This window comes from Micropterus salmoides, unplaced genomic scaffold (assembly GCF_014851395.1).
Source record: "Micropterus salmoides isolate LMB-PRFRI ecotype aquatic unplaced genomic scaffold, ASM1485139v1 Ms_hic_scaffold_2, whole genome shotgun sequence".
Lineage (NCBI taxonomy): Eukaryota > Metazoa > Chordata > Actinopteri > Centrarchiformes > Centrarchidae > Micropterus > Micropterus salmoides.
In genome coordinates, this window is record NW_024041150.1 from 51329214 (window position 1) to 51355860 (window position 26647).

General features: G+C 42.6%; 1 protein-coding gene across 1 annotated transcript in view; it reads right to left on the reverse strand.

Moving 5' to 3' along the window:
• The window catches only part of LOC119912601 (zinc finger protein 2-like), a 746717-nt gene that overhangs the window by 372434 nt on the left and 347636 nt on the right, over positions 1-26647 (reverse strand). Inside the window, exons 3-4 of the mRNA XM_038731873.1 lie at positions 18272-18989; positions 1339-1422 (exon numbers count right to left, since the gene is read on the reverse strand). Of these exons, the coding sequence (XP_038587801.1) occupies positions 1339-1422; positions 18272-18989 (802 nt within the window). The remainder of the gene's footprint in view (positions 1-1338; positions 1423-18271; positions 18990-26647) is intronic.

Genomic DNA, 26647 nt, shown 5'->3' on the forward strand with positions numbered 1-26647 from the left:
TTTTCTTTCTCCACTTTGCAAACAGCTCATTATATCACGTCGTGTCACAGCGTAAGCGCGATGTGCGACAGTAATAAATGTCCCTGCTAACAGTGTGCTGTATAGTACATGGAATAACAAAGCATTGATGCAAATGTTGTGTCAAGGCATTTATGAATCAATTTTATCATGAATCGTTTCAACCCTAATGATATGATTTTTTACCAGGCCAAGCCTATTTAAAGTCGTAGTTGATTACAGCGCATGGTGCTGCACATATTTCGCGCAGCACCATGTCTCTCTCCCTCCACACCGCTGCACAAATTTGTCCAACACAACTGTCAATGTCGGAGACCCAAAAAAGGAGGAGCCTAGCTAATAAGGAGAGCTATGTTAACATTAGATCACAGCTCGGTTGTTGCGGTAAGCATGCTGTAAAGAGCGTTAAGTCAATATCAACTGTCATTTTGTAAAGAAAAAGCGCTCTTTTGCACCGCACAGTGGGGTTTGTCGGGGTTCTGTGCTCGTGCACGGTTTAGCGATCACACTACACGCATACCATGCCGAGTCCAGTTTTAAACGATCACACTGGTCAAACGAACCAAACTTTGGGGGGTAACTGTGCCCAATACGGATCGCAGTGTGAGTGCGCCCTTAAAGACTCACTAAACCCCCAAACCTCTTATTTCAGCTGATAACCAACGTGTATGGGTATTTAGTAGTTGTTGATGGATTCAGGTCCAAATCTGGACTCACATAGTGCTATAAAATGCAGTGACTGCCCGCTACTGGTTGAAACCTGGATACTCCAATTTAATTTTGTTATTGGCTGATAAACCCTCCGGACTGACGCTTTCCAGCTCTTTCCAAATCAAACTTCCTCAGATGTCATCACATGACGTTAGTCCAGCACAGTCACATGATAACAGCTGGTTGTATTCAGGGCAGGAGGAAACAGCTAGCTCGGCTCTGTGGAAAATGTCACACTGACGCTTTGTGGATACATTTGTGTCTTCTAAGAGTTCTCCTGTTGGTATAAGAATTACCACATTGGCCACAGCTGTACGGTTTCTCTCCGTGTGAACACGTCTGTGGATTTTTAGGTCACCTGATTTAGAGAAAGTTTTTCCACACTGTTCACACCAGTACGGTTTCTCTCCAGTGTGAACACGTTGGTGGATTTTTAGGGCACCTGATTTAAAGAAAGTTTTTCCACACTGCTCACACCAATACGGTTTCTCTCCAGTGTGAACACGTTGGTGGATTTTAAGTGACCTGATTGAGTGAAAGTTTTTCCACACTGTTCACACCAGTATGGTCTCTTTTCATTATGAACACGTTGGTGGGTTTTTAGTTGACCTGATGCAGCAAAAGTTTTTCCACACTGTTCACACCAGTACGGTTTCTCTCCAGTGTGAACACGGTGGTGGGTTTTTAGGTTATCTAGTGCAGCAAAGTTTTTCCACACTGTTCACACCTGTGTGGTTTCTCTCCATGTGAACACGTTGGTGTTTTTTTAGGGCACCTGATGCAGTGAAAGTTTTCCCACACTGGTCACAGCTGTACGGTTTCTCTCCAGTGTGAAGTCTCAGATGAATCTTCAAATATCCAGATGTTGTGAAGGATCTGTCACAGTGCTCACAGCGGTGACGTTTGATTCCATCTCTTCCTCTCTTCTATAACAGAGAGAAACAGTAAGTGAATGTCATGGTGGAGCGAGCTATCTATAACCATAAATGACAGAGTATATCTTTGAAATCACATACTAACCTACCGTACCACAGTGATTAGGACTTTCTATTACATATCAATCATACTCAATATGTACTGAATATGTAATAAATGACAGAAAGTAACAAATTACAATTAATCAAGTTTCTATTATTGAGTAGTTTTTTTGTGCACTTTTGAGGGCCCGAGCATGAAACATGCGAGGTCCATATTAAGTAACAAATTACAATTAATCAAGTTTCTATTATTGAGTAGTTTTTTTGTGCACTTTTGAGGGCCCGAGCATGAAACATGCGAGGTCCATATTGAAACTGAAGGGATTTTTTTTTCTGCAAAGTAATCTAATTTTAAGAATTAATCTAAATCAACATCAAATTTTCACTGTGTAGTCTAAAACCCACTGACTATTAACAGTTGTACAAACAGTGAGTTTTCGTGGAACGGCTAACCCATGGCATGGCATCCAAAATCAATGATTCTCTTGGAGCCATAGCCTAAACCCAACAGGAAGTCGGCCATTTTGAATTTTACGGCCATTTTTGGATGATTTACACACTTCATACTTTAACGAACTCCTCCTAGGGATTTAGTCCGACCGACCTCAAATTTCTGCTGTGCCTTCTAAAGGCATTGAAGATGAAAAGTTGTGCTATTTGTGAGTTTTCGTGAATGGGTGTGTCCGTGGCGTCAAAGATCAAGTCTTCACCATGACACAGGAAGTTGTTGTAACTTCAGTGTACATGCTCACATCTGAACCAAACTTTACGTGCTTGATAACTCTCCCACCCACTATGGAGGACCGATCATGACAGTAAATACAGATATAAATAAATGCTCAATAAATAAATAAGCATCCAATTAAATACACAAAAAAATAAAGTAAATAACTAAATGTAGGTATTAATTAAATTATACAAGGAGACATAAATGTATTATTTTAATTAGCACCTTTACTTATTCACCTTTGTTATAATTACCTTATTTGTTTATTCAACTTTATTTTATTAATTTTTTAAATGTATTTATTTATGTGTGTTTTAATATTTTTGTCTGTTTTATTCTTCCTTTGTATTTTTTTTACCTTATTTATTTTCACATATGGTATTTATTTCTGCCTGTACTTTTTAAATTTCTGTATGCATTTCTGCCTCATTATGCAAATGAGGAGGGGCAACTCTGAAGACAATACTACCAGCAATGTCTTCCTTCTCTTTTCACGTAGACGCTCCGACAGACAGTGCTTTCAGTTTGCTGCATACATGGACAGAACTGCGGTATAGGGAGAAGCACACGGTCAGCTGGCTGCAGCTAAATCTGGAGTGCACTCGTATTCAATTCTGTATGGTAAATTCAGTTTTAACGGAGCAGAGCGAGCTGACAGGCAGAGTTAGAGACTTTTTCTGTCCATTTCTCTCTTTACAAAGATGCATGTTGCAGTCAGTCTTCTCTGAAGAGGGCAATGAAGTCTCAGTAGTACACGATGCGAGCACGACATACAACACAATTTATCAAATTACACAACGGATATACAGTATGAAAATAAGATTGATTGGATTATACTCACAGGAAGTATAAAACCTGTTACATGCGTATATTAAAAGTAAAGTAACACAAAAATGTCAGGGAAATTACTTTACTTAGATTTAAGTACTACAGTTGTACATTAGAAATACCTTCCTACCTTTCTGATAGGAAGCCTTCTTGAGGTGGTATAAAACATTTCTTCTTATATTCTTATTTGATTTGTGGACAACTATGACCACATGAATTAAAAAAATTAAACATTTCACTGCCCAAGTCAGCTATAACACAAGTCTTGATCATCAGACTACATGCTGTACAGTATTTGTGGACAGATTTTGTCCCAGGATTCTTATGCATTTCTTCTTCTTCGTTGCATGATTTAGAATAATAAGGTGAGAAATGGGTCTGTTCTGAGTTCATCCTGCACTGCAGCAGCTAATAAAGTCCATTTAATCCCAAAAACGCTTTTCTTTTAGGCAGGCTGGAGCAGAAAACAACTCACCTTTCTCAAGTTGTACAGTAATGTCACATGTGTATGAAGGTGGATCAAACAAGCTAATCTTAAATGTCAAAGTAGAGAGGAGCCTAGTAGGCTATTTATTTTCATTCATTACACAATATGAATAAGCTATGCAGACAGTTGTAAAGAAAGAACATCTTTTTCTTCTGTTCTCTACTTGTTATAGTTACACAGTATTAGGGGTGTGGGCTGTATTAAAAGTATCCACTGTTCTCCCATGCTCTAACACACAGTAACGATGAAATGTGTGCTGTTCTCACATTCTTCCTCTGTATGTACACATAAACAACAAGGCAGGGAAATATAAAAATTTATTTTATTGTTTGGGTACATTATTGTTCAGTGCACATGCTCACATCTGAACCAAACTTTACGTGCTTGATAACTCTCCCACCCCGCAGACATCTACACGTCAGTACCGATTTATATTCATAGCGGCAAGTGCTATGTAGCTCCACATAGGGGACACAGGAAGTGACATATAACACCTTCATGCGGCGTCGGAACCGCGTAGCAAATTCACAGCCGCACCGGCAGAGCTCCAGAATGTGCAACTCGGCCGGCTCACACCCGGACGCGCTACAAGTGCGAGGGCCCGCCCAACGCTGCTTGCAGCTTTAATTTTTCTATTTTCTGCAAAGTAGGCTCCATTGACATGGCCTAAACATACTCGAAAATTCACCAAACTTTGCACACATGTCAGGACTGGTAAAAAGTTTCGTATTTTATGGGTTTCGCGCATTGGGGTGGCAAAATAACTCGCTAGCGCCACCTAGAAAATTGGAAAAAATTAGCCCGCGTTCTCGTTCAACCTACATGCACGAAATTTGCTGGGGACATGTATCATATCAAGACGCACAAAAAAGCCTCAAGAACCCATAGCCTAAAGTCAACAGGAAGTCGGCCATTTTGAATTTTACAGCCATTTTTGGATGATTTACACACTTCGTACTTTAACAAACTCCTCCCAGGGATTTAGTCGGATCGACGTCAAATTTCTGCTGTGCCTTCTAAAGGCATTGACGATGAAAAGTTGTGCTATTTGCAAGTTTTCGTCAATGGGCGTGTCTGTGGCGTGGAGTCAAAGATCAAGTCTTCGCCATAACACAGGAAGTTGTTGTAACTTCAGTGTATATGCTCACATCTGGACCAAATGTAGGATGAGAGTCCCGCCCTGAACACATGTACATGCCGACATTCACCCACAGTCATAGCGCCACCTGCTGGCAACAGGAAGTGACTTAACGAAGCAGCCCCCGCCGCACATTTCACCTACGTGCATGAATTTTCTGTGGTACGTGTATCTTGTCCAGACGCACAAAAAAGCCTCTTGGAGCGATGCCCTAAAACGAACAGGAAGTCGGCCATTTGGAATTTTACGTCAAATTGTGGATGATTTACACACTTCGTACTTTAACGAACCCCTCCTAGGGATTTAGTCCGACCGACTTCAAATTTCTGCTGTGCCTTCTAAAGGCATTGAAGATGAAAAGTTGTGCTATTTGCGAGTTTTCGTGAATGGGTGTGTCCGTGGCGTGGCGTCAAAGATCAACTCTTCGCCATGACACAGGAAGTTGTTGTAACTTCAGTGTACATGCTCACATCTGAACCAAACTTTACGTGCTTGATAACTGTCCCACCCCGCAGACATCTACACGCCAATACCGATTTATATTCATAGCGGCAAGTGCTATGTAGCTCCACATAGGGGACACAGGAAGTGACATATAGCACCTTCATGTGGCGTCGGAACCCGTAGCAAATTCACAGCCGCACCGGCAGAGCTCCAGAATGTGCAACTCGGTCGGGGCCCGTCCAACGCTGCTTGCAGCTTTAATTTTTATTTTTTTTACAAGCACTATTTATTTATTCTGTCAAAATAGGATGTTAAGTCCGTCCATAAAGCTAGCTAAACATCATTGGTGATTTAGAGTGCAACTTAGCCTCTCTTCCAGTCTTCTTAAATCACACACATACACACAAACACACTTCTCATTCATAATTTCCCTTTGAAGAGTAGTCTAATGTACTATGGCAATTTACTGCTGAATTTAATAGGAAAAACGGACAACTGTGGGAACTGGACTACTATTTGAGCTTCGTGGGGGTCTGTAGTATAACTGACGTTACCGGCGGGGATTAATAAACAAATAACAGAAGCCTGGACAGAGGCTTCTTTGCTCATTACGTGGTCAACACTCTCTCTCTCTCTCACACACACACACAGCAGCCCACTATTTGCCCCAGATGTGTGAGATACTGCAACAAAGATTAAGTTTCAAAAGCCTGAAATTAACCAACAAAGACAGCTGCTCAAGGAGAGACGCAAATCCGCCCTTTATGGTATCATATTAATTATTATTAATCATGTCGTAATGACATTCATGCGGTGCGCAGCATAGTTCGTTAGGAAACGTGTCTCTTTTAGTGTGATGATCTTATTAATGTAATGTACATTTGTGATTAAAAATAATGGCGGTTGGTAAATGAAGTACTGACCCCCTCAGATGGAGGATTTTACTGCTTCAGTAAGAGCTCAGACCCTCCTTATAGACCGTAACTACAACCCTGCTGGACTATATGGACTATCAAACTGTAAAATCTGTAAAAAAGGAACACACATGAAATACAACATGTAGCCTATACCCTGCATTGATTATTTTGTAAATGTCCACTTGAATGAATGGAGACATAATAACTGTAATAATACTTTTACTTTATTCACTGTATACTCACAGATTACACAGTTAGAAAAGGAGCTGGCAGCAGTGACTGATTTACATTATGCAAAACATTTAAATAAGTCTGAATGAATGTGTCTTGGCATGTTCCATCAAAATACTACCACTATCAATTTGTGTACATCTAAATCACGCAAATTATGATATGCCAACAGTGGCTGTGGTGAGGAGGAGTTTCTTTATGTGGGTAACTGTTTATATAACAGTGTGTGTTAAATCTTTCACTGCTCCAAAACAGCTGATTCAAAATATCAACTGGTTATGAATCCCGAAGCTGCTTCAATCAGCTGTGTTGAAGCAGGGAGAGATTAAATCATGCAGGACAGGGGGTAACTTTCTTCAGGAAAGGGTACGAAACACTGTCGTAGTACATAAACTTCAGTTCAACTAAGTTTAATTCATAAAGCCAGCAGAGTCTTTGCACGCTGTTTAAGTGTGAAAAAGCTACACCGAATGGTCTAAACGATATAGATCTTTATTTTATCCCAGTCCCATTTCCCCAGGGGACTATGAACCCATACAGGCGCTGAGTAACTGTATTGAGCAGGTCAACGATTGGATGTGCCAGAATTTTCTTCAGTTAAACAAGGATAAAACTGAAGTTATTGTTTTTGGAGCCAGGGAGGAACGATTGAAAGTCAGTGCTCGACTTCAATCTGTAATGTTAAGAACCACAAATCAAGCCAGAAATCTTGGTGTGGTCATGGACTCAGACCTGAATTTGAGGAGCCATATTACGACAATTACAAAGTCAGCCTACTATCACCTGAAGAATATATCAAGGATTAAAGGACTTCTGTCTCAGCAGGACCTGGAAAAGCTTATTCATGCATTTATCTTCAGTCGACTCGACTACTGTAACAGTGTCCTTACAGGCTCCTTAAGAAATCCATCAGACAGCTGCAGCTGATTCAGAACGCTGCTGCTAGAGTCCTCACTAAGACCAAAAAGGTGGATCACATCACTCCAGTTCTGAGGTCTTTACATTGGCTGCCTGTATGTCAAAGAATTGATTTCAAAATCCTGCTGGTAGTTTATTAAGCACTAAATGGTTTAGGGACAAAATACATTTCTGATCTTCTGCTTCGTTATGAACCATCCAGACCTCTCAGGTCGTCTGGGGCAGGTCTGCTTTCTGTCCCCAGAGTCAAAACTAAACAAGGAGAAGCAGCGTTCAGTTATTATGCTCCGTATATTTGGAACAAACTCCCAGATAACTGCAGGTCTGCTGAAACTGTCAGTTCTTTTAAATTAAGACTGAAGACTTTTCTTTTTACAACTGCCTTTATAACTTACACTGCACTGTAAATTTTACTGTCCTGTTTGCTTTGTACCATTGCTTTTTGGAGGGTTGACATGACACACTGATGATCTTTAGCATGTTTATCCAAACTAAATAACCCTTTAAGTGCAACAAAGGAGAAACCCTGAAACCAAAACCTGAACCTGAAGCAGCCTCTGTGATGGTTTCATTACAGCTCGTTCCTTCATTTGCAGACAGTAAAGACTCAAAGATGTTTCATGTTGTAAATCACAGCCTCAGGTTTAAATATGTTCTCTGAGTTCTCGAGCAGTGGAAACATATTTATGTCTCAAAAACAACTTCAGAAACTTCATGAACCAACGCTGCATCCTAAAACTTACATTCAGGCAGCACTGATGTGAAACAGAGAAACAAAAAGCTGCAGGGTCACATTTTCATCAACGTGATGAAGAAACACTTTTCATCGTCAGCGTGTCTCATTTGTGTTCCTGCATGATCTGCGAGTGGCAGCTGCAGCAGGTTGAACTTGTTTTTCAGCAGCTCTCAGTAAAGGTTCAGTAAAGATGGTGGTTTCATTAAAGAGTAACTTCACTTCAGGCTGAAAGGCTTTGTTTGACTCTCCTCTCTACCCAGCATCACTATATTCATCTTTATAGCAACAGAATCCTGATCCGGCCCAGATGTGAGGAACCCAGGAGGAACTGAGTCCTGAAAAGTGAGTCTGCTGGGATGAAAAGCCTCTCAGGTCCTGTTATTAAGAGACTGACTGATCTGTGAATGTAGAAACATCTTCACTGATCATCCTGATTTCCCAGCTGTGTCCTCAACACTGACTTTTCTGTCAGGGTTTGTGAGACAGTGAGTTTCAGACGCTGGCAGAAGGAGTTCACTCACCTTGGTTTGTTGTGCAGCACAGCAGTGAGGCCAGAACTAAAGAGAAATCACACTCAGGTTGGTTTGAGGTTTTACTACAACTGTACACCTCAGAGAAGATGGAGACCCTGATCCTCACTGAACACTCACAGTATCTTCCAGCTGTAACATCAGTGTGTTTGAGTCTTTGTCACCTGCATCAGGTTTAAGAACACATGTTCTACAGAACTTATTCATCTCTACATGGTGGAAATTAGCTCTCAACGTGAAATGTTAGGTTAAATAACTAATACAGATTCTGTGAGAACTACTTGCTCAATAGAAAAGCATGAAATGCAACGTAAATCTAGAAGAAACAGATCTGCCTTGTCCAACTAAAAACAAGCTGCTGATTACTGCATTATATTCAATAATATTTTTATATTCTGATTTGTCACCAGCCACATGCATTTTGTTTCCCTTCATATAAATAAAGACATTTCCACCATAAATTGGTGCAGAAAATGTCTCTAGAATGCAGGAAATTAAGAGTTTAATGATCAAAATCTTGTGGGGGGGAAGGACCCCCAGACCCCCCAATCAAAAAGCCTATTTCAACAATGAATATTTCTTCAAAATAGCTTTGGAGTATCTTGTTGTCTTGTCCTTTAATTAAGTTGAGCTTTTTATCAATGGTTTTTAGTCAAATTTGTTTTATTGATAGACTGAATATAGTTACAGAGGTCCGGACCTCGGTGACATCACAGCTGGTTACGGCCGTGCCTTTTTAAAGTAGCAGCCTACTGCCATAGTGATCGACGGCTGTGATGCTGCTAGGTGGTTTATTAGAGGCTGGTCCTGTTTGTATGTCCGTGCATTAGCAGGGCGGCCGTGGTGGAGTTTACAGAGGACCGTTCTGGATGAAAGTCCGTCCCTGGAAGCCAGTTACTTTGAGTTAGTACGTCTGGACATCCTGGACGACTGGTCCTCTTAGATAACTTTTAAAGTGTCCAACACTGCAGCTCACTCCAGGAAACTCACATTAACCCTTTAACATCCAGCTTAAAACCGGTTTCACTTCCTGCTCTTAAAGTTTGTATCAGAGTGAAGTGAGAACATTTTCTGAACAAACTGTTAAACAATGATCTTCTTTCCTGTTTGCTCGTCACATTTCTCTGTAATCTCAGTAACTTCTGACTCTCTCTGTCCTTTATTTCTTGTTTTGGCCTCACTGATCAATACACTCTTCTGTCTTTGTTTTTATAATGTCTGAAGTTTTCCAGCCAGTTTGATCCTGTATCTCACCTTCATTCTTCTCCAGCTCAGCTCACCTGCTAACTGTTTAGTTACTGAAATGTGGACAGAACAGATCGTACTTACAGATCGGCCATTGAAGAGATGTTTGTTCCATCGTACCACTTGGTGATGTGAGATCATACTTTGTGTTTTTTCTCTCTGAGCAGTTCAAACCACAGTTTCCTGTTTCTACTTTACTGTCCGGTTTCCTCTGCTGCAGGCCCAAAATGGCAGCGTGCCGGCCATGTGGCGGGTGAGTGTATCAGTACAGTGATTAGTTCAAGGAAAGCAGTGAGATCATACCAGAGATGCTCACAAGTCTTTGAGCTGGAGTCCAAGTCAAGTCTCAAGTCTCTCGTGGTTATTACGAATGTTGTATCACCTGCTGCGTTCAATCCAGGTTGCTAATAGCATAGCTATGAGGAATTCTGTAACCTGTTTACAGAGCACAACCATGTAACATGCAATGCAATTATTGACGGCTTATTAAATACTGTAAGTCAACACATCCCCCAGACTCTTAAACCCAGTGTAGCGTTAACTAAATAAAACTGGGTCTTGCATAATCAAAAAATAAACCTGTAACCTGTTTTTAACTTACAGAGCACAACCATGTAGCCTAATGTACAATGCGTCTACAATTAATGACAGCTTATAAACTACTGTAAGTCAACACACTCCCCAGACTCTCAAGGCCCAGTGTAAGTTATAACTAAATAAAATTGGTCAACAATAAAGCTTTAACCTGTTTTTATCTTATAGAGCACAATCTGTGCAATGCAGTTAATGACAGCTTATAAACTAAGTCAACACTTCCTCCTGACTCTCAAACCAATAAACTGTTACAGAGCACAACCATAATGTGCAATGCAAACACTGTCAATACATCACCAGACTCTCAAACCAGTGTAAAGTTATAACTAAATAAAACTGTAAAGTTACATGATCAATAATAAACCTGTGACCAGAGAACAACCTGTGCAATGCATTTTCTGTTGAAAATACAGTCTGAAATAATTTGTATCCCACTAGAACATTTGCTAGGAAAAGAGAAACTTCTCCATATTCACCCCTGTTTTTAGTCATGGTGTGAAGTATACACAAAATTAAATACTTGATGGCAGGCCATTATCTGTGCATTAAGGAGGGGGAAACATATTTTGGCAGACTGCATGTCCAGCCTGGTAGGAGGCTACTGTTATGGCTTTTTGTGTGTGAAAAGTTCTGTTTAAATGCAATGCATTATTAAATTGTTATGATAATAATTCACCCTTTAAGGAGGGGGACAATTTCCAGCAATATCCAAAGGCCGTGCAATGGAAACATGGATTACAAGGACAAAATATTGTCTACAATGCTGCATTCAGTTTAATGTAAATTTTGAGTCAAGGACATGTAACGTTGAGGCGAGCAAAGGGTTAAACTGATTACAGTGATGTTGATACAGTATGGATGGCGTATGTAGGAGCAGCTGACTTTCTGTCGGGGATAAAACTACCTTGGCACGACACCCGTCTTTGTTGTCCTCTCTCACGTGCGGCCGCGCGCAGCATATGCTACGTGTTCCGTAGGCAGGTTATAGGTAACGGAGGGAGGGAATAACGGCAAGCTCATCAGACGTTTCCTAAAAATAAACATTGTTCACGAGTCCCGCACCTCGAGTCCGAGTCGAGTCTGAAGTCTTTTGAGGACGAGTCTCAAGTCGAGTCTGAAGTTTGAAGTGAGAATTTATGAGAATAAAGTACAGCAGCGTCACCAGCAGAAATTCAGGCCGTGTAAAAGTGTGTCTGTACTCAGGAACAAAAATCAACTTGAGAAAGTCGCGTCTCCTATCAACGCTTACACAGTTGTGGAAAATACAAAGTGCTGGCTGCTCTTAGGTCTACTTATACCTGAGGGGGCCGCGCCGGCTGCGGTACCAGGGGTGATGATGATGGTGGAAGGAATAAAAGATTTGGAGTAGCCTAACGATTACAAAATGTTTGGATACATGTTTGTATGATTGCTTTTTTTAAATTATATTTTCACATGTATATCTGTGGGTAAATGCTCATGTGTAGCCTACATGTAATTTATTACAGCCACTCGATACCAAAAGTTAAGTTAGTTACAATATCGCAAATATAACCACTGCTGACCTGTAGACCACTTCAGACCTGTAGACCACTACTGACCTGTAGACCACTGCTGACCTGTAGACCACTTCAGACCTGTAGACCACTACTGACCTGTAGACCACTGCTGACCTGTAGACCACTACTGACCTGTAGACCACTACTGACCTGTAGACCACTGCTGACCTGTTGACCACTGCTGACCTGCAGACCACTTCAGACCTGTAGACCACTGCTGACCTGTTGACCACTGCTGACCTGTAGACCACTGCTGACCTGTTGACCACTGCTGACCTGCAGACCACTTCAGACCTGTAGACCACTTCAGACCTGCAGACCACTGCTGACCTGTAGACCACTGCTGACCTGCAGACCACTGCTGACCTGTAGACCACTTCAGACCTGTAGACCACTGCTGACCTGTAGACCACTGCTGACCAGTAGACCACTTCAGACCTGTAGACCACTGCTGACCTGTAGACCACTTCAGACCTGTAGACCACTACTGACCTGCAGACCACTACTGACCTGTAGACCACTACTGACCTGTAGACCACTTCAGACCTGTAGACCACTACTGACCTGTAGACCACTGCTGACCTGTAGACCACTACTGACCTGTAGACCACTACTGACCTGTAGACCACTGCTGACCTGTTGACCACTGCTGACCTGCAGACCACTTCAGACCTGTAGACCACTGCTGACCTGTTGACCACTGCTGACCTGTAGACCACTGCTGACCTGTTGACCACTGCTGACCTGCAGACCACTTCAGACCTGTAGACCACTGCTGACCTGCAGACCACTGCTGACCTGTAGACCACTTCAGACCTGTAGACCACTGCTGACCTGTAGACCACTTCAGACCTGTAGACCACTGCTGACCTGTAGACCACTGCTGACCAGTAGACCACTTCAGACCTGTAGACCACTGCTGACCTGTAGACCACTTCAGACCTGTAGACCACTACTGACCTGCAGACCACTACTGACCTGTAGACCACTACTGACCTGTAGACCACTTCAGACCTGTAGACCACTACTGACCTGTAGACCACTGCTGACCTGTAGACCACTTCAGACCTGTAGACCACTTCAGACCTGTAGACCACTGCTGACCTGTAGACCACTTCAGACCTGTAGACCACTTCAGACCTGTAGACCACTGCTGACCTGTAGACCACTTCAGACCTGTAGACCACTACTGACCTGTAGACCACTGCTGACCTGTAGACCACTTCAGACCTGTAGACCACTTCAGACCTGTAGACCACTGCTGACCTGTAGACCACTTCAGACCTGTAGACCACTACTGACCTGTAGACCACTGCTGACCTGTAGACCACTGCTGACCTGTAGACCACTGCTGACTGAATGAATGGAAGGATGTACAACAGCATTACCAGGGACTCTGTGACCTTTGGTTTTCACTGACAACAACATTATGTGGGGACTGATATTGTTTAGAGATGAGCAGCTAGAGATCGGGAATATTAATGCCGTTCACATGATCAACACTAGTGTTTTCCTTTACCTCAAGTAAACGCAGCTAAAGTTCAGCAAGTCACTAACAATAACTTACAGTTTCAGTGTGTGTGTGTGTGTGTAGTAACGTTGCTCGGCAACTAGGCAGAGCATCGATGAAACACAGCCTCCCTCAGGGTCCTAGTGCCCGACCACAGTAGGCATTTAAATTGTGAAGCAGAGGACACAACCAGAAGGATTATTTTAAGCCAATAAGTACGATTTACATTTTGATTATTCTACTTCTCTTTGCTTCTCTTTGTTGATGTCTACACTGTCAAAAAATCTAAATCTAATAATTATCTGTCTTAATATTATTAGCTTTAGCTCCCCTAAAATAGGCCTAACGACGTCCAAGGTAACCAGGAAGACGGGGAATAGGACCCAGACGGAGACTCATACTCACAGTGGTGACTGACTCCGTACTAACACCCTTTTTATTTGTCAAAAAAATAAATAAATCACATAAAGGATTCAGTATTGACCCCCCATCATTTTAATCCTGGCAGAGATGAACCGGCATTTGGACCAATGTTTTATTTCTACAATCACCGCTGATGTAAACGATGAAAGACCAAATAAAACTGGAGAGGATTTCTCAGGAAGCTGGACGACCACAAAGCTACTTCACACATTTCAGCTCAAACACATCATCACCAGCTAAAGCAGAACACACTATAGTGAGAAAGCACCAGCTTCACACCACAGCAGGAGGAAGCTGCTGCTGTGCTGTGATGCACACAGTGTCACGATCTGGCTCTTGGACCGTGACAAATATGGAGACACACCAAGGTTATTATAGTTTTGGATTTTACGTTAGTTTTTATTTTTAGTTCGTTTTGACTTTTTGAATTCAATTTCAGTTTAGTTTTAATTAGTTTTTAAAGTTAATTTGCTTGTTTAGTGGAGGTGATGGACAGCTAAGAAACTGGAAGATAGTGGAGCCACAAACGACAGGTCCCTAGGACCCTGAAGGTAAGTTTGACTGGAAAGCAGTTGGGCTATATTAAAATGTGAACCTATATTAATCAAAAAATTGATTCTATTAAAAGCACAAAGAGACAGTTTGGCTGAGATATAGATATAACACACTAGCTGACATGCAGTAAATATCACCAGCAGACACGTTAACCCAGCGCAAGGGGAGCTCACAATCAATGAAGGCTACTAGGGGCAAGTTCATCTCACATGCAGGATGAGCTCTAAGCCAGACCATCAGAACAGAACAAGGAAAAGAAAACCACCAAGACACTGACTCTGTCTGACACAGCTCTGGACAGTTGTTGCATTCATATTATTTTGTACAAATGTTGGCTATGCATAAAAGATAGAAAACATGTTAAAATCCCACCAACTACCAGTCGATTGCTACCTGGGTCTCCCCGGCTAAGTTAGCCTCCCTCTAACGTCACATGGGGCTCTCCTCCTAACAGCGGTCGTCAGCTGCGACCGGACGCCGCCCTGACCCCGGGCTCTTTTGAAGGATAAAGCAATCGTGGCAGGTCAGCCACACGACACGTAGCGTGCCAGCTCTTCACGCGGAGGAGAAAAGCAAAACACCCGCGGCCCACCAACAGGTGCCTATCGGACTTTGCTATTAGCTAATCACTGCGCGCACCTCTAAACTGCAAGACCAACTGCCCGCAACATCAGTTCCCCCGGCTTCATATCCACTGAAACGTAGGCTTCGGTCCTATGAAATAAATAAATAAATGAAAACTAAGGACTTTTCCTCTTTCATTTTAGTTACTTTTGCAAACCTACAATATAGTTTTAGTTAGTTATCGTTTTTGTTAAGCCTCGTTTTTATTTTTATTTCAATGTTTTTTCACATCTAGTTTCCGATATTTTGTTCGTCTTCGTTTACGATAACCTTGAGACACACCACATTGAAAGTATAACAAAGTAATTAATTTTTACCTAAATATAATCACTGAATTCAAATAAAACGTAAAACAAAGCATGTTGCCTGTAAATCAGTTAAATCAGTAGTGAAAGGTGTGAGCGAGCGAAAGTACGGTGTTGTGTGAACTGTAGGAATAAAACAACGGAGAACTCAAAATGGCCTCAGAACATCCGTGAAAGGGGAAAGAAGAGAGCGAGGCAATGCATTACTGCCAGGCTTGAATAATCAGCACACACTGGGGCCCTCAGGTGTTCACGATTTACCTAATGAATGTAAGCACAAGAAAGACACACAAGACATCCCCACATCACAAGAGTGAAAGAACTCCAAAGTTATCAATCAGGTCAGTTTGAGCTGCAGAAACGTATCTTTGGTCTTCTGAGTATCACCTCAAGACAAACCACAGTCCTGTTCTTTGTTTTCTTTTTTTACTCTGATGTGTTTACAGACACCAGGGACCACGTACAGGGACCAGACACCGGGATCAGATACAGGGACCACGTATAGGGACCACGTACAGGGACCACCCACAGCTACAGGTACCACATACAGGGACCACGAATAGGGAGCACGTGCAGGGACCACCCACAGGTACAGGGACCACATATAGGGACCACGTACAGGGACCACTTACAGGGACCACGCCCCCCTCTTCTGCTAATATTGCAGGTGGGTTTTTTCTCCCGCCAGGCTTTTTGAGGCTGCGGCAGACACGCAGAGGACAGATACAGAGTTCCAGAGAGACGTCAGAAGGAGGAAGTCGCCACAGAGCTGAGAAAACCTTCGGGGTAAAAGAAGCAGGCTGACCGACGTGGCGAGAAGAGAGGAAGACACCGTGACCCAACAGGAGAAGAGAGCTGCTGGCTTGGATCCACGTAGAAGGGGACGTCTTTGTGAAACACGAGGAGACGCAGGGACACGTCCCACCCTCCTTTCAGATCCTCTCCTATGCTCTTCTCCCATCTCATTGTTTGCAAGATGTGCTTTGTTGTAAGAATTACAGACTACTTCCTTGTTTTATCGTGATCTTTTTAATCGGACCATAATCAAACTCTTACCCGGATGTAAAGAGGGGTCCATGTTAGTTAAAAACTCTCTGGTCCTACTCTGCTATGTGTCAGCTTCATAGCAGACTTGTAGGATTTATCCTTTATCACTTCTGCATGTTTACTGTAGTTTTTATTAGTCGGGGTGTTTTGGGGATCATTAATCCAGTTTTACCTGTCTACAGTGAACGTCTCATTATCCAGGGTTGCTGGTTTTTTGTCTCACTGAGCAGCTGAAAAGGAGGACCGTGGCCCCGGAGGAACCCTGAACTGAGCGCCGTGGCTCTGTGAAACTCTGCGAACGAACTGAGTGTCAACAGCAGCAGGACTGAGTATTTAACTTTGTCCTTATTTAAGACACACAGAGCCATTTTAAGAGACTCAGATTTGAACTGTTTTCTACTGCACATTTTAACTTGCTGAATTATTAAAGCTTTTGTTTTAAACTTTAAATCCTGATCTGAGACTGTAAATGCTGATTTGGTCCAGCCTGTTCCCCAGCAGAAGCTTTAGGCAAGCATTGATAGAAACATCTGAACCCGGAATCATGACCTGCGTCACATCTCTATAAAGTATCAGTCTGGTAAAATTCTCTCTCTATGTTTTTATTCTTGTCATCAATTAAACCATGTACAGAATCAATGTTACACAAACATTAAAATCACCAAGTATGTAACAGACGATAAAGTTAAAGGGGACAGAGTATAACTTAATGTAATTATTAATCACAATAAACAGATCAATAGTAAAGTTTTGGAAAACATTTAACAAGGAAACAGAACCCACATTTTTTGATATATCGTACGTATCCAGAGTATTCAGAGACACTATCTGCACGTTTATAAACTATTTACCCATTTTAACAGGCCTGCAGTGAAACGGCCAAATTCAGCACACACTTGGGCAAGACACACTTGGGCAAGACACCGAATTCTTGAGCCGGGGATCGATAGCCAATCTTCGGATTGGTGGACGACCCGCTCCACCTCTAAGTCACAGCCGCCTCAAATGGACGCCTGATCCAACATGTACTATTTAAAATTTATTTTCAGACATTCGGCTGTCTTGAGTTCAGATCAATAAAGTTCTCTCTTTCAGGAAATACAATCATACATGTTTACTATACTTTACTTAACAAAAACTACAAAGGTCTAAAACTGTGTAGACTATTAAAAAACAGGAAATGTTTCAATGTATTGACACAATAAAGTGTAAACAACAATAAACACAATACATTAATACTTATTATACTTATACTTATATTATTACTGAATACAGTAAACACAATAAAATACTAATAAGTAAATAAATAAAACTTTGCCTGATCTATCCAGGATTGAAGTTCTGGACAAAACAGGTGTTTTGATGAAATCATCGTGGACTTTTCAGCAATGAAAATAAAAATCCAAGTGGATCAGAAATCAATAAAACAGAGTGACTCAGTAGAAACAGCTAGCCTGGCTCTGACCCACTTCTTCCAGGACCCTCCCTCCGGCAGAGGGGTGAGGGTGGGAGGCGTGGCCTCATTGTGTGCTCCGACAACAGGATTTTGAGGAGAGGAGGAGCAGGACAGTATGTAGTCGCAGCCACGATACATGCTGCTCAGAATATAAAGTTAATGTTGTCTCTCCCTCAGTTTGTAGAGAAGCTCAGAATATAACAACACAGCTATCAGGACATGAGGAGGAGGCAGGAGGAAACAGCTAGCTTGGCTCTGAAAAATGTTCACAGCGAAGCAACGCGTGACTGCGATGGTGGACTTTAAGGTGACTACTCAGAGAAAACAATTTACCACATTGTTCACACCAGTACGGTTTCTCTCCAGTGTGAACACGTCTGTGAGTTTGTAGGTGACATAATGTAATGAACGCCTTCCCACACTGGTCACAGCAGTACGGTTTCTCTCCAGTGTGAACACGTCTGTGAGTTTGAAGGTGACATAATGTAATGAACGCCTTCCCACACTGGTCACAGCTGTACGGTTTCTCTCCAGTGTGAATTCGTCGGTGGATTTTTAGGTTACCTGATAAAGTGAAAGCTTTCCCACACTGGTCACAGCTGTACGGTTTCTCTCCAGTGTGAATTCGTTGGTGGATTTTTAGGTTACCTGATAAAGTGAAAGCTTTCCCACACTGGTCACAGCTGTATGGTTTCTCTCCAGTGTGAATTTGTTGGTGGATTTTTAGGTTAGATAATTTAGTGAAGGCTTTCCCACACTGGTCACAGCTGTACGGTTTCTCTCCAGTGTGAATTTGTTGGTGGATTTTTAGGTTAGATAATTTAGTGAAGGCTTTCCCACACTGGTCACAGCTGTACGGTTTCTCTCCAGTGTGAATTTGTTGGTGGATTTTTAGGTTACCTGATAAAGTGAAAGCTTTCCCACACTGGTCACAGCTGTATGGTTTCTCTCCAGTGTGAACACATTCATGGATTTTTAGTTTAGATGACTGAGTGAAAGCTTTCCTACACTGGTCACAGCTGTACGGTTTCTCTCCAGTGTGAACTCTCTGATGAATCTTTAAAGATCCAGATGTTGTGAAGGATTTGTCACAGTGCTGACAGTGGTGACGTTTGAGTCCATCTCTTCTTCTCCGTTTCTACAGAAACAGACAGAGTTAGAGAGAAAGAAAGACAGTGAGTGAGATGTCATGGTGGAGCGAGCTATCTAGAACCATAAATGACATTTAGAGCATGTCTGTGGAACAAAACCCACAATGTTCAAGTTTGATTAATGCATTACCATCTGTGACAACCAACTGCAGGGTTGTGTCCACAGATGGGCCTGGGGTGGCACAGACTCTATAGGAATCAGACTGATCATCACAGATGAACCCATAACATTTCTCAATCATCTTAATAATTTTCGAGTTGCATTATGGGTAATGACCTGTCAGTCGGCTCTAAAAGCTGATGAGACCTTTGAAGTTTGTGTCTGCACACATGATATTCTGATTGTAAATTCAGTGAATAACCCAGAATACCATCATGGTTTCTTCTTAATAGAGCCCGAATGATTTATCGTTTTGCAGATATTAGCGGCCGATATAAGCTACTTGCAGATATATCGGCATTCAAAACAGCCGATATATGACTATTAAAAAAGAGAAACAGAGAGTTGGATCCTTCCCTCAGGTCGTAACAGTTGCATAGTTTGCCCACCAGAGGTGAAGGTGTGAGCAGGTGGGGAAAAGAGACGCGAAGAGAAAGGGAGCAGAAACACTAAAACAAGGTGGAGAACGAAGTAGAATTAAAGTGGTGAAATAATGAAATAACTACAAATACGTTAAACACTGCTAATTATGAGCATGATGAGGTTGCTGGCTTGATGGCTTTATAAATGCATTAGACCGAAGACAACTGCTGCTCTGTCGAACATATGTTGTCTCTGTTTGCTAGCAAGCATGTTAGACTTTGGCTAGCCGTAAGCTAAGTGCAAGCCTAGCACCACTATGATCAACGACCATGTCTGATCAAAGTTTTGGTAATAATAACTTGCTGTTTTAGACTGTTTTAGACTACGCTACGAGATTAAGGACACAGAGCGCGCACGCTCTCTCTCTGTCACAAAAAAACAGACTCCGTCTACGTCTCGGTATGGCTGCGCCACGGTTTTATTCCATCCTGAGTCAGCGTCCACTGGAAGCGTTTCAGAAGCGGTTAAGCAGCGGAGCGTGTTGCCTGCCTCACGTTCTTGACTTGTTATTCATTTTTTATGCTGCTACTACCTTCTTCACAGCTCTCTGTGACCGTCATCTGCAGGCTGTAAGTAAAGGTTTAGATTTTGTTGATTTGGTAAACAGGGTTTGTTTTTTGTGCTTCGATTATGATTAAGTAGGCTACTTATTTAAATTATTTCTTTTTGTGTCCGTTTTAACTGTGTTTATTGTATTTTGTAATCAGGAGTCTCCACAAGGTGTTTTATTTTGAAAATTTACCGGATTCTCTATGCTGTTGTGTCTGATTTCCTGTCAGGTTTGATCTGCTCTGTGCTGCTTGACGCGCCATCCGTTAAAAATAGACCTGCTACCTTTTCTCTGCTGAGCGGAGAGCCGGGCCTGGGACGCTTCAGGGACGGGCTGCGGCCCTGTCTGGTGGACTCACAAGCATTGACAAGAATGGCCTCAGTTATCTCCAGCAACCACGACGCAGCCGGAGTCAGTGGACTTTAGACTTTACACACTCATGACCACTGTTATCTCTCCCATCAGATTCTCCCTCACTCATGTCATTGCCAAAACTTCTTTGATGCTGTTTTGCTTCTATCTATCAAATAGTTCTAGCTTGTGAAATGACAGTCTGCTTAAACAATCGGTGTAACTTGAGCATAATCGTTACCGGAGATGAGACAGCTATTCATTAATCCCTCGTCACAGTAAACTGTGAGCGGCGTCAGCCTGGTGTTTAGTGTGGCCATTGTTTCTGATTTTATTCTGAACAAAAACTCAACTGTGGTTGGGAATACTTATGTTTTGTGGCTCAATAACATCAGACGTGCTTGAGTCACAGAGAGACCTCTGCTTTGTTTTGGAACCAACAAAACTGACTGCAGCTGATATTACTGTAAATATTACTATAACGTTGCAGTGGGAGTTTACCGGTCTATCTATAGCCACTGTCACTCTGCCTTTTTCTTCCTGGTAGTATTGTGTCAATATGCCGGCTCTCTGCTCAATACGACAGGTAACATCACAGAGCCAGAAAGGACTCTGAGCCGGGAACGTTGGTTGAGCTGGAACATGTCTGTGTGAAAAGCTACAGCCACTCTGACCACACCATGGTTCACTTGATTCCTGCTTACAGACAAAAGCTAAAACTGTGTAAACCTGTAGTGAGGACATCAAAGCAGTGGACAAGTGAAGCTGTAGAGAACCTCCAGGCGTGTTTGGACACCACTGACTGGGATGGTTCCAGCACTGCTACCAACAACCTGAATACAGAGGCTGTGATGTCCTACATCAGCTTCTGGGAGGACAGCTGTATACCAACACGCACGAGGATGAGTTATAACAATGACAAACCCTGGTTCACAGCTAAGCTCAGACAGCTGAGTTTGTAAAAAGAAGAGGCGTTTTCAGAGTGGCAACCGCACCAGGTTTAAGGAGTCAAAGCACAAGTTTAGCAAGGCGGTGCTAAACAGCTGTACGCAGACAGACTACAGCACCAGTTTTCAAAAAATGACTCTGCTTCTGTCTGGAGAGGCTTCAGACAGATCACCAGCTACAAACCTAAATGAACGACTCACGCCTTGCCAACGAGCCGAACCAGTTTTACTGTTGCTTTGAAAGACAATGGGACAGACCCCAGATCAGCCACAGTCCACTATCTCATCCCCCACCTCCTCCCTTTCTCTTACCATCCTGGAGACGGATTTCAACAGATGGTTCAGGAGGCAGAAACCTCGCAAAGCAGCTGGGCCGGACTCCCCATTCACCCTGAAGCACTGTGCTTATCAGCTGTCTCCGTTGTTTACTGATATTTTTAACACCTCACTGGAGACATGCCATGTGCCAGCCTGCTTCAAAGCCTCCACCATCATTCCTGTCCCCAAGGACCACAGGGCTAAACAACTACAGACCCGTCACCCTGACATCAGTGGTAATGAAGTCCTTTGAGCGTCCTGTGCTGTCCCACCTAAAATCCATCACTGACCCACTCCTGGACCCCCTGCAGTTCACCTACAGAGCCAAAAGGTCTGTAGATGATGCAGTAAACATGGCCCTCCAGCAGGACCTCCCAAGGAACCTATACCTTTCAGCACCCTCATCCCGGCCCTGCTGCAGGACAAGCTCTCCCAGGTGAGCATGTTTGACTCCACCTGCAGGTGGATCACAGACCTCCTGATCGACAGGAAGCAGCATGTTAAGTTGGACATTCTCACTCTCACCCTCCCCCATCATCCTGCGTGACTCCGCAGTCACCACTGTGGACTCCTTCCCCTTCCTGGGCACCATCATCTCCCGGGACCTCAAGTGGGACCTAAACATCACCTCCATCACCAAGAAGGCCCAGCAGAGGATGTACTTCCTGCGGCAGCTGAAGAAGTTCAGCCCGCCAAAGACAATGATGGTGCACTTCTACACCGCCATCATTGAGTCCATCCTCACCTCCTCCATCACCATCTGGTACGCTGCTACCACTGCCAGGGACAAGGGCAGGCTGCAGCGCATCATCCGCTCTGAAGAGAAGGTGATTGGCTGCAATCTTCCTTCTCTTCAGGACCTGTACGCCTCCAGCACTCTGAGGCGTGCAGGAAAGACTGCAGCTGACTCCTCCCACCCCGGACACAAACTGTTTCAGACACTCTCCTCAGGCAGGAGGCTGCGGTCCATCAGGACCAAAACCTCTGGCCACGAGAACAGCTTCTTCCCGATGGCCCTCATCAAGGTCCAGGTCCCCACTGTCAGTGACTCTCATGCCTCCCTCCCCAAACACACACACACATAAACATTCCTGACACACTTTACAACAACCCTCAACTGTGCTTTATGCTCATGTTGTGAATTGTTGCACATACTTTCCAGCATTGTATTATAGTAATTTTTGATCTCCTTACTTTTAATATATTTATATTTATAGTCATGTCCAAGTGTACTGTAAGCACCAATTAAGGCAAATTCCTCATATGTGATTCTATTACAGATAGAGAGGGGGCTAAAATAACGGACCCAGTCACCGCCGCATATCCGGCATCCAGCGGAGCGTTGATGCTGCTAAAAAGAAAATAAGTCCATTTACAGTGATACGAAGACACAGGCAGCTGTTGTGTCCAAAGAGCAGAGAAAAGCCGCTGGTCGCTCCACCCTCACCGACCCCGGCAGAAACCCGTAAGGCTACTCTTCTCAGTAAAGGGTACCAAATGAAAGGTCTGCTCAAGCCGGATCGATTGATGTAATATCCATGTAGTCTGTAATAGTAAAATAAATATATTAATATACAATGGATTTCTATTCCTTAGCTTCTGACTTTTCAAAGGAGACCAGAATTATGCCTCTAGGCCAAATGGTCGAGGAGTTATTCCTGATTCATTTGTGGTGCGTTATTTTAGGCGTTTTTTCTAGAAAAAGGTGATTGTTTTCAACAGGTTAAGAGCGTTTATTTAAGATTTTACAAAGTTAGGATGCTTCTATAATACACTTTTCTTATCTAAAGTTAGGAAAGGAACATTAACTTAGGAACTGTTAATCTGTAATGGCTTTTTTCATAATTCAGTTCCTAACCCTTATTACCATGGTAACCAAGCAGTTAGGATAGGATCTGCTGGTTAGGAAGTTTCTGTAATACGACCCCTGCTCTTCAAAGATAGTTTATTACTTAAAAACAGTCCCGACTTCAGAATGTAATTATAGCTTATATTTTATTAGCTTTTCATATTGATTTTAATGGGATATTACAGTTTATTTATTAATTTTGACAATAATTTGCATTATATTATAAGCACAGCGTAGTTTACTTTAGCTTGTAATAAAATGTATTAGTATGAAAACTCAGATGTTACCTTTTAGTCTGGGTGGAAGATTACGGAGGCGTTTTTAAACGATGAGCATCGACAACCGCTGACAAAACAAGCCAAGACAAAATATTACAGCTAAGCATTTCATACATTTAGTGGAACCTGTTAATGAGGCCTGATGGTAACAATATAATCTGTTGTCCATGCCTGGCCTGGTAAAGTGTAAAGTTTTACTCTTTGTTTGACACTTTCTGTCTGTGTTGCAGAAATAACAGCTACACAATTTAATACCAAACACGTGTAACTAGTTTCAGTCACATTTTGAACACGCCGGCTTAAAAGAGATTTCTCTGATACAGACAGAAATGTCAAAAACGTTACAACCATCCCCGATCTCCCCTAAATATAAAGACGCAGACTCATTCAGATCATGACTGCTACAAATCAACGAAGCAAATGTTTGATGTGATCAGGTGGAAACGGTGAAGTTTGACTCTGCATCAGCTGCACAATAACAGATCTCTGTGTTTCAGACCACAAAACCCGAAACGTGGAGGAAGTCAGCGTCGATTTAGTTTAAACTTAAAACAAAGTAGAAGCGCAGCGAGCGGCTCTTCAGCCTCCACACCTCCAACATGTAACACACGGAGCTCCTGTGTTTTCCTGTCTCCCCCTCAGTCACAGCCAGAGAAAGCGCCCTCCGCCTGTCCGGTTATATCTCTTTAAATAAAAAGCTCCACATCTGGTCCTTTACTAACCGCTACATAACGGCTGGTCCTGCGGCTGCCTAGCAACAGTAAAACCCGCCGCAGGCTCCGACCAGAAAGGCTGCTGGCTGCTGGCTGCTGGCTGCTGGCTGCTGGCTGCCGGCTGCCGGCTGCCGGCTGCCGGCTGCCGGCTGCCGGCTGCTGGCTGCTGGCTGCTGGCTGCTGGCTTGAACGAGCCTCACTCAGCTTGTGATGAATTTGAACCAACCAGCAGATGTAGCTGATAGAAGTCGCCTTATTTAGCCCCGTTTTCAGGTTCCGAGACTGAAGAACCTCCGTTTGTAGCGATGAAGTCATGAACACTGACCTGAACCTCGGGATTCTGGTTGTCCCCCTCCATTCCGCTCTTGTAGTGGTCCTGGTCTCAGATCCAGCAGGTCTCCTCTCGGACTGTCTGCGCTGTCAAAGCACAGGAGCGCTGCGGGATCCCGTGGAGCGCCGTGTTCTCGCGATGTTTGGTTACTGTTGCTAAGGTAACTTTCAAACAGCGGCTGCTTGATTTCAGGCAGAAGTTGTGTTTTCTTGTCTCAGATGTTTTACAGGTTGTTTGAGCATCTTTTGTGACTAATTAGGAAAACAAATTGTGATAATGGCTTTTACCCTTAATCACTCAAGAGGCCTTAAAACTGCTAAAACTGTAACAAAGAGTGACACAGAGCTGGAAAACAATCAGGTCATCATCTGTTGTTACATTCACACGCTGATATAGACGTGAACACACTCGACACACTCGCTGCAGTCCACAGTGTGGACATACTACAGTACTGTCTGTTGTAACTGTTGAACAACATGCTCCAGTTAGTCTTTTTCCCCAGTAACTAAATTCTTTCACTGAGCGTTTCAGCTCTAAACACTACTTTCTTTGAACTTTCTTGCATTTGAACCCTTCATATTTGGTTCTTGCTGTTTCAGACTGCATCCTACAAATCAGTAATCTGCACTTCCCAAAGACCTCGTACAGCTCCGTCTGTAAAGTAGGTTCAAAATGAAGAGTTCACTATCATCGTGGGCACCGATCAGAACGCGTGGAACAAGCCAGGAGACTTCAGTCCTCTGAACAAAGTTTATCTTCTCTAAAAGGTTGCATTTATGAACATATAGGGGGATGAAAAAAACACACGTGGGCTGTTCTGAAATCTGAAAGAAAAACAACGATTAGAAATAAACATCAACTTAGTCTCACATGTCATCTCAAAGAAATAAGGAAACATAAATAAAATATTAAAATGTCGGCTGGTGGAGCGTCCATACTAAATACATTCTGTGATAAATACATGATGTTACACTGAGCGTATTTTCCCAAATTAAGAAATATCTTTGTGACTGTGTTGTTATGTGCTGCTCTGCTCTTAATATAAATTATAAACTATTAAATATTAATTCATTATAATTTTAGCACCACAACTTGAATCTTGTGAACAATGAACTCTCACAGTCAGACTGCGCCCCCTCCTGGGGAAACTGAGATATAATGAGTTCTGACATTAAACTTTTGACTCACTGAGTCATAATGATGAGATAAGAAGTAACTTACTGTCATAATTTTATCTTAGTTTTGGTATAAAAAGTATCGCAGTACCTTAAAAATGTTGACTCACCACAGGAGCTTTTATTTTGGTAATTCTTACCTTTTTTGGGCCATAAGGGTCAAACAACAGAGAATCCCTCAGTAATAATAGAGCCAGAACAGATCTAATTATTAACTGCAGCTTACAGCAGATACAAGCCAAACTACTGCAGGAAGCACATCAGCTTCTGTACGTTACAGTAAGGGAGGAAACATCAACGCTGACATGAGCTGAGGTGTAAAGGTCAAAGACATGTGAGCTAACAGACACATTAGAAAGTTCAATTCAATTCAATTCAATTAAATTTTATTTATATAGCGCTAAACACAACAACAGTTATCTCACAGCGCTTTTCATAAAAG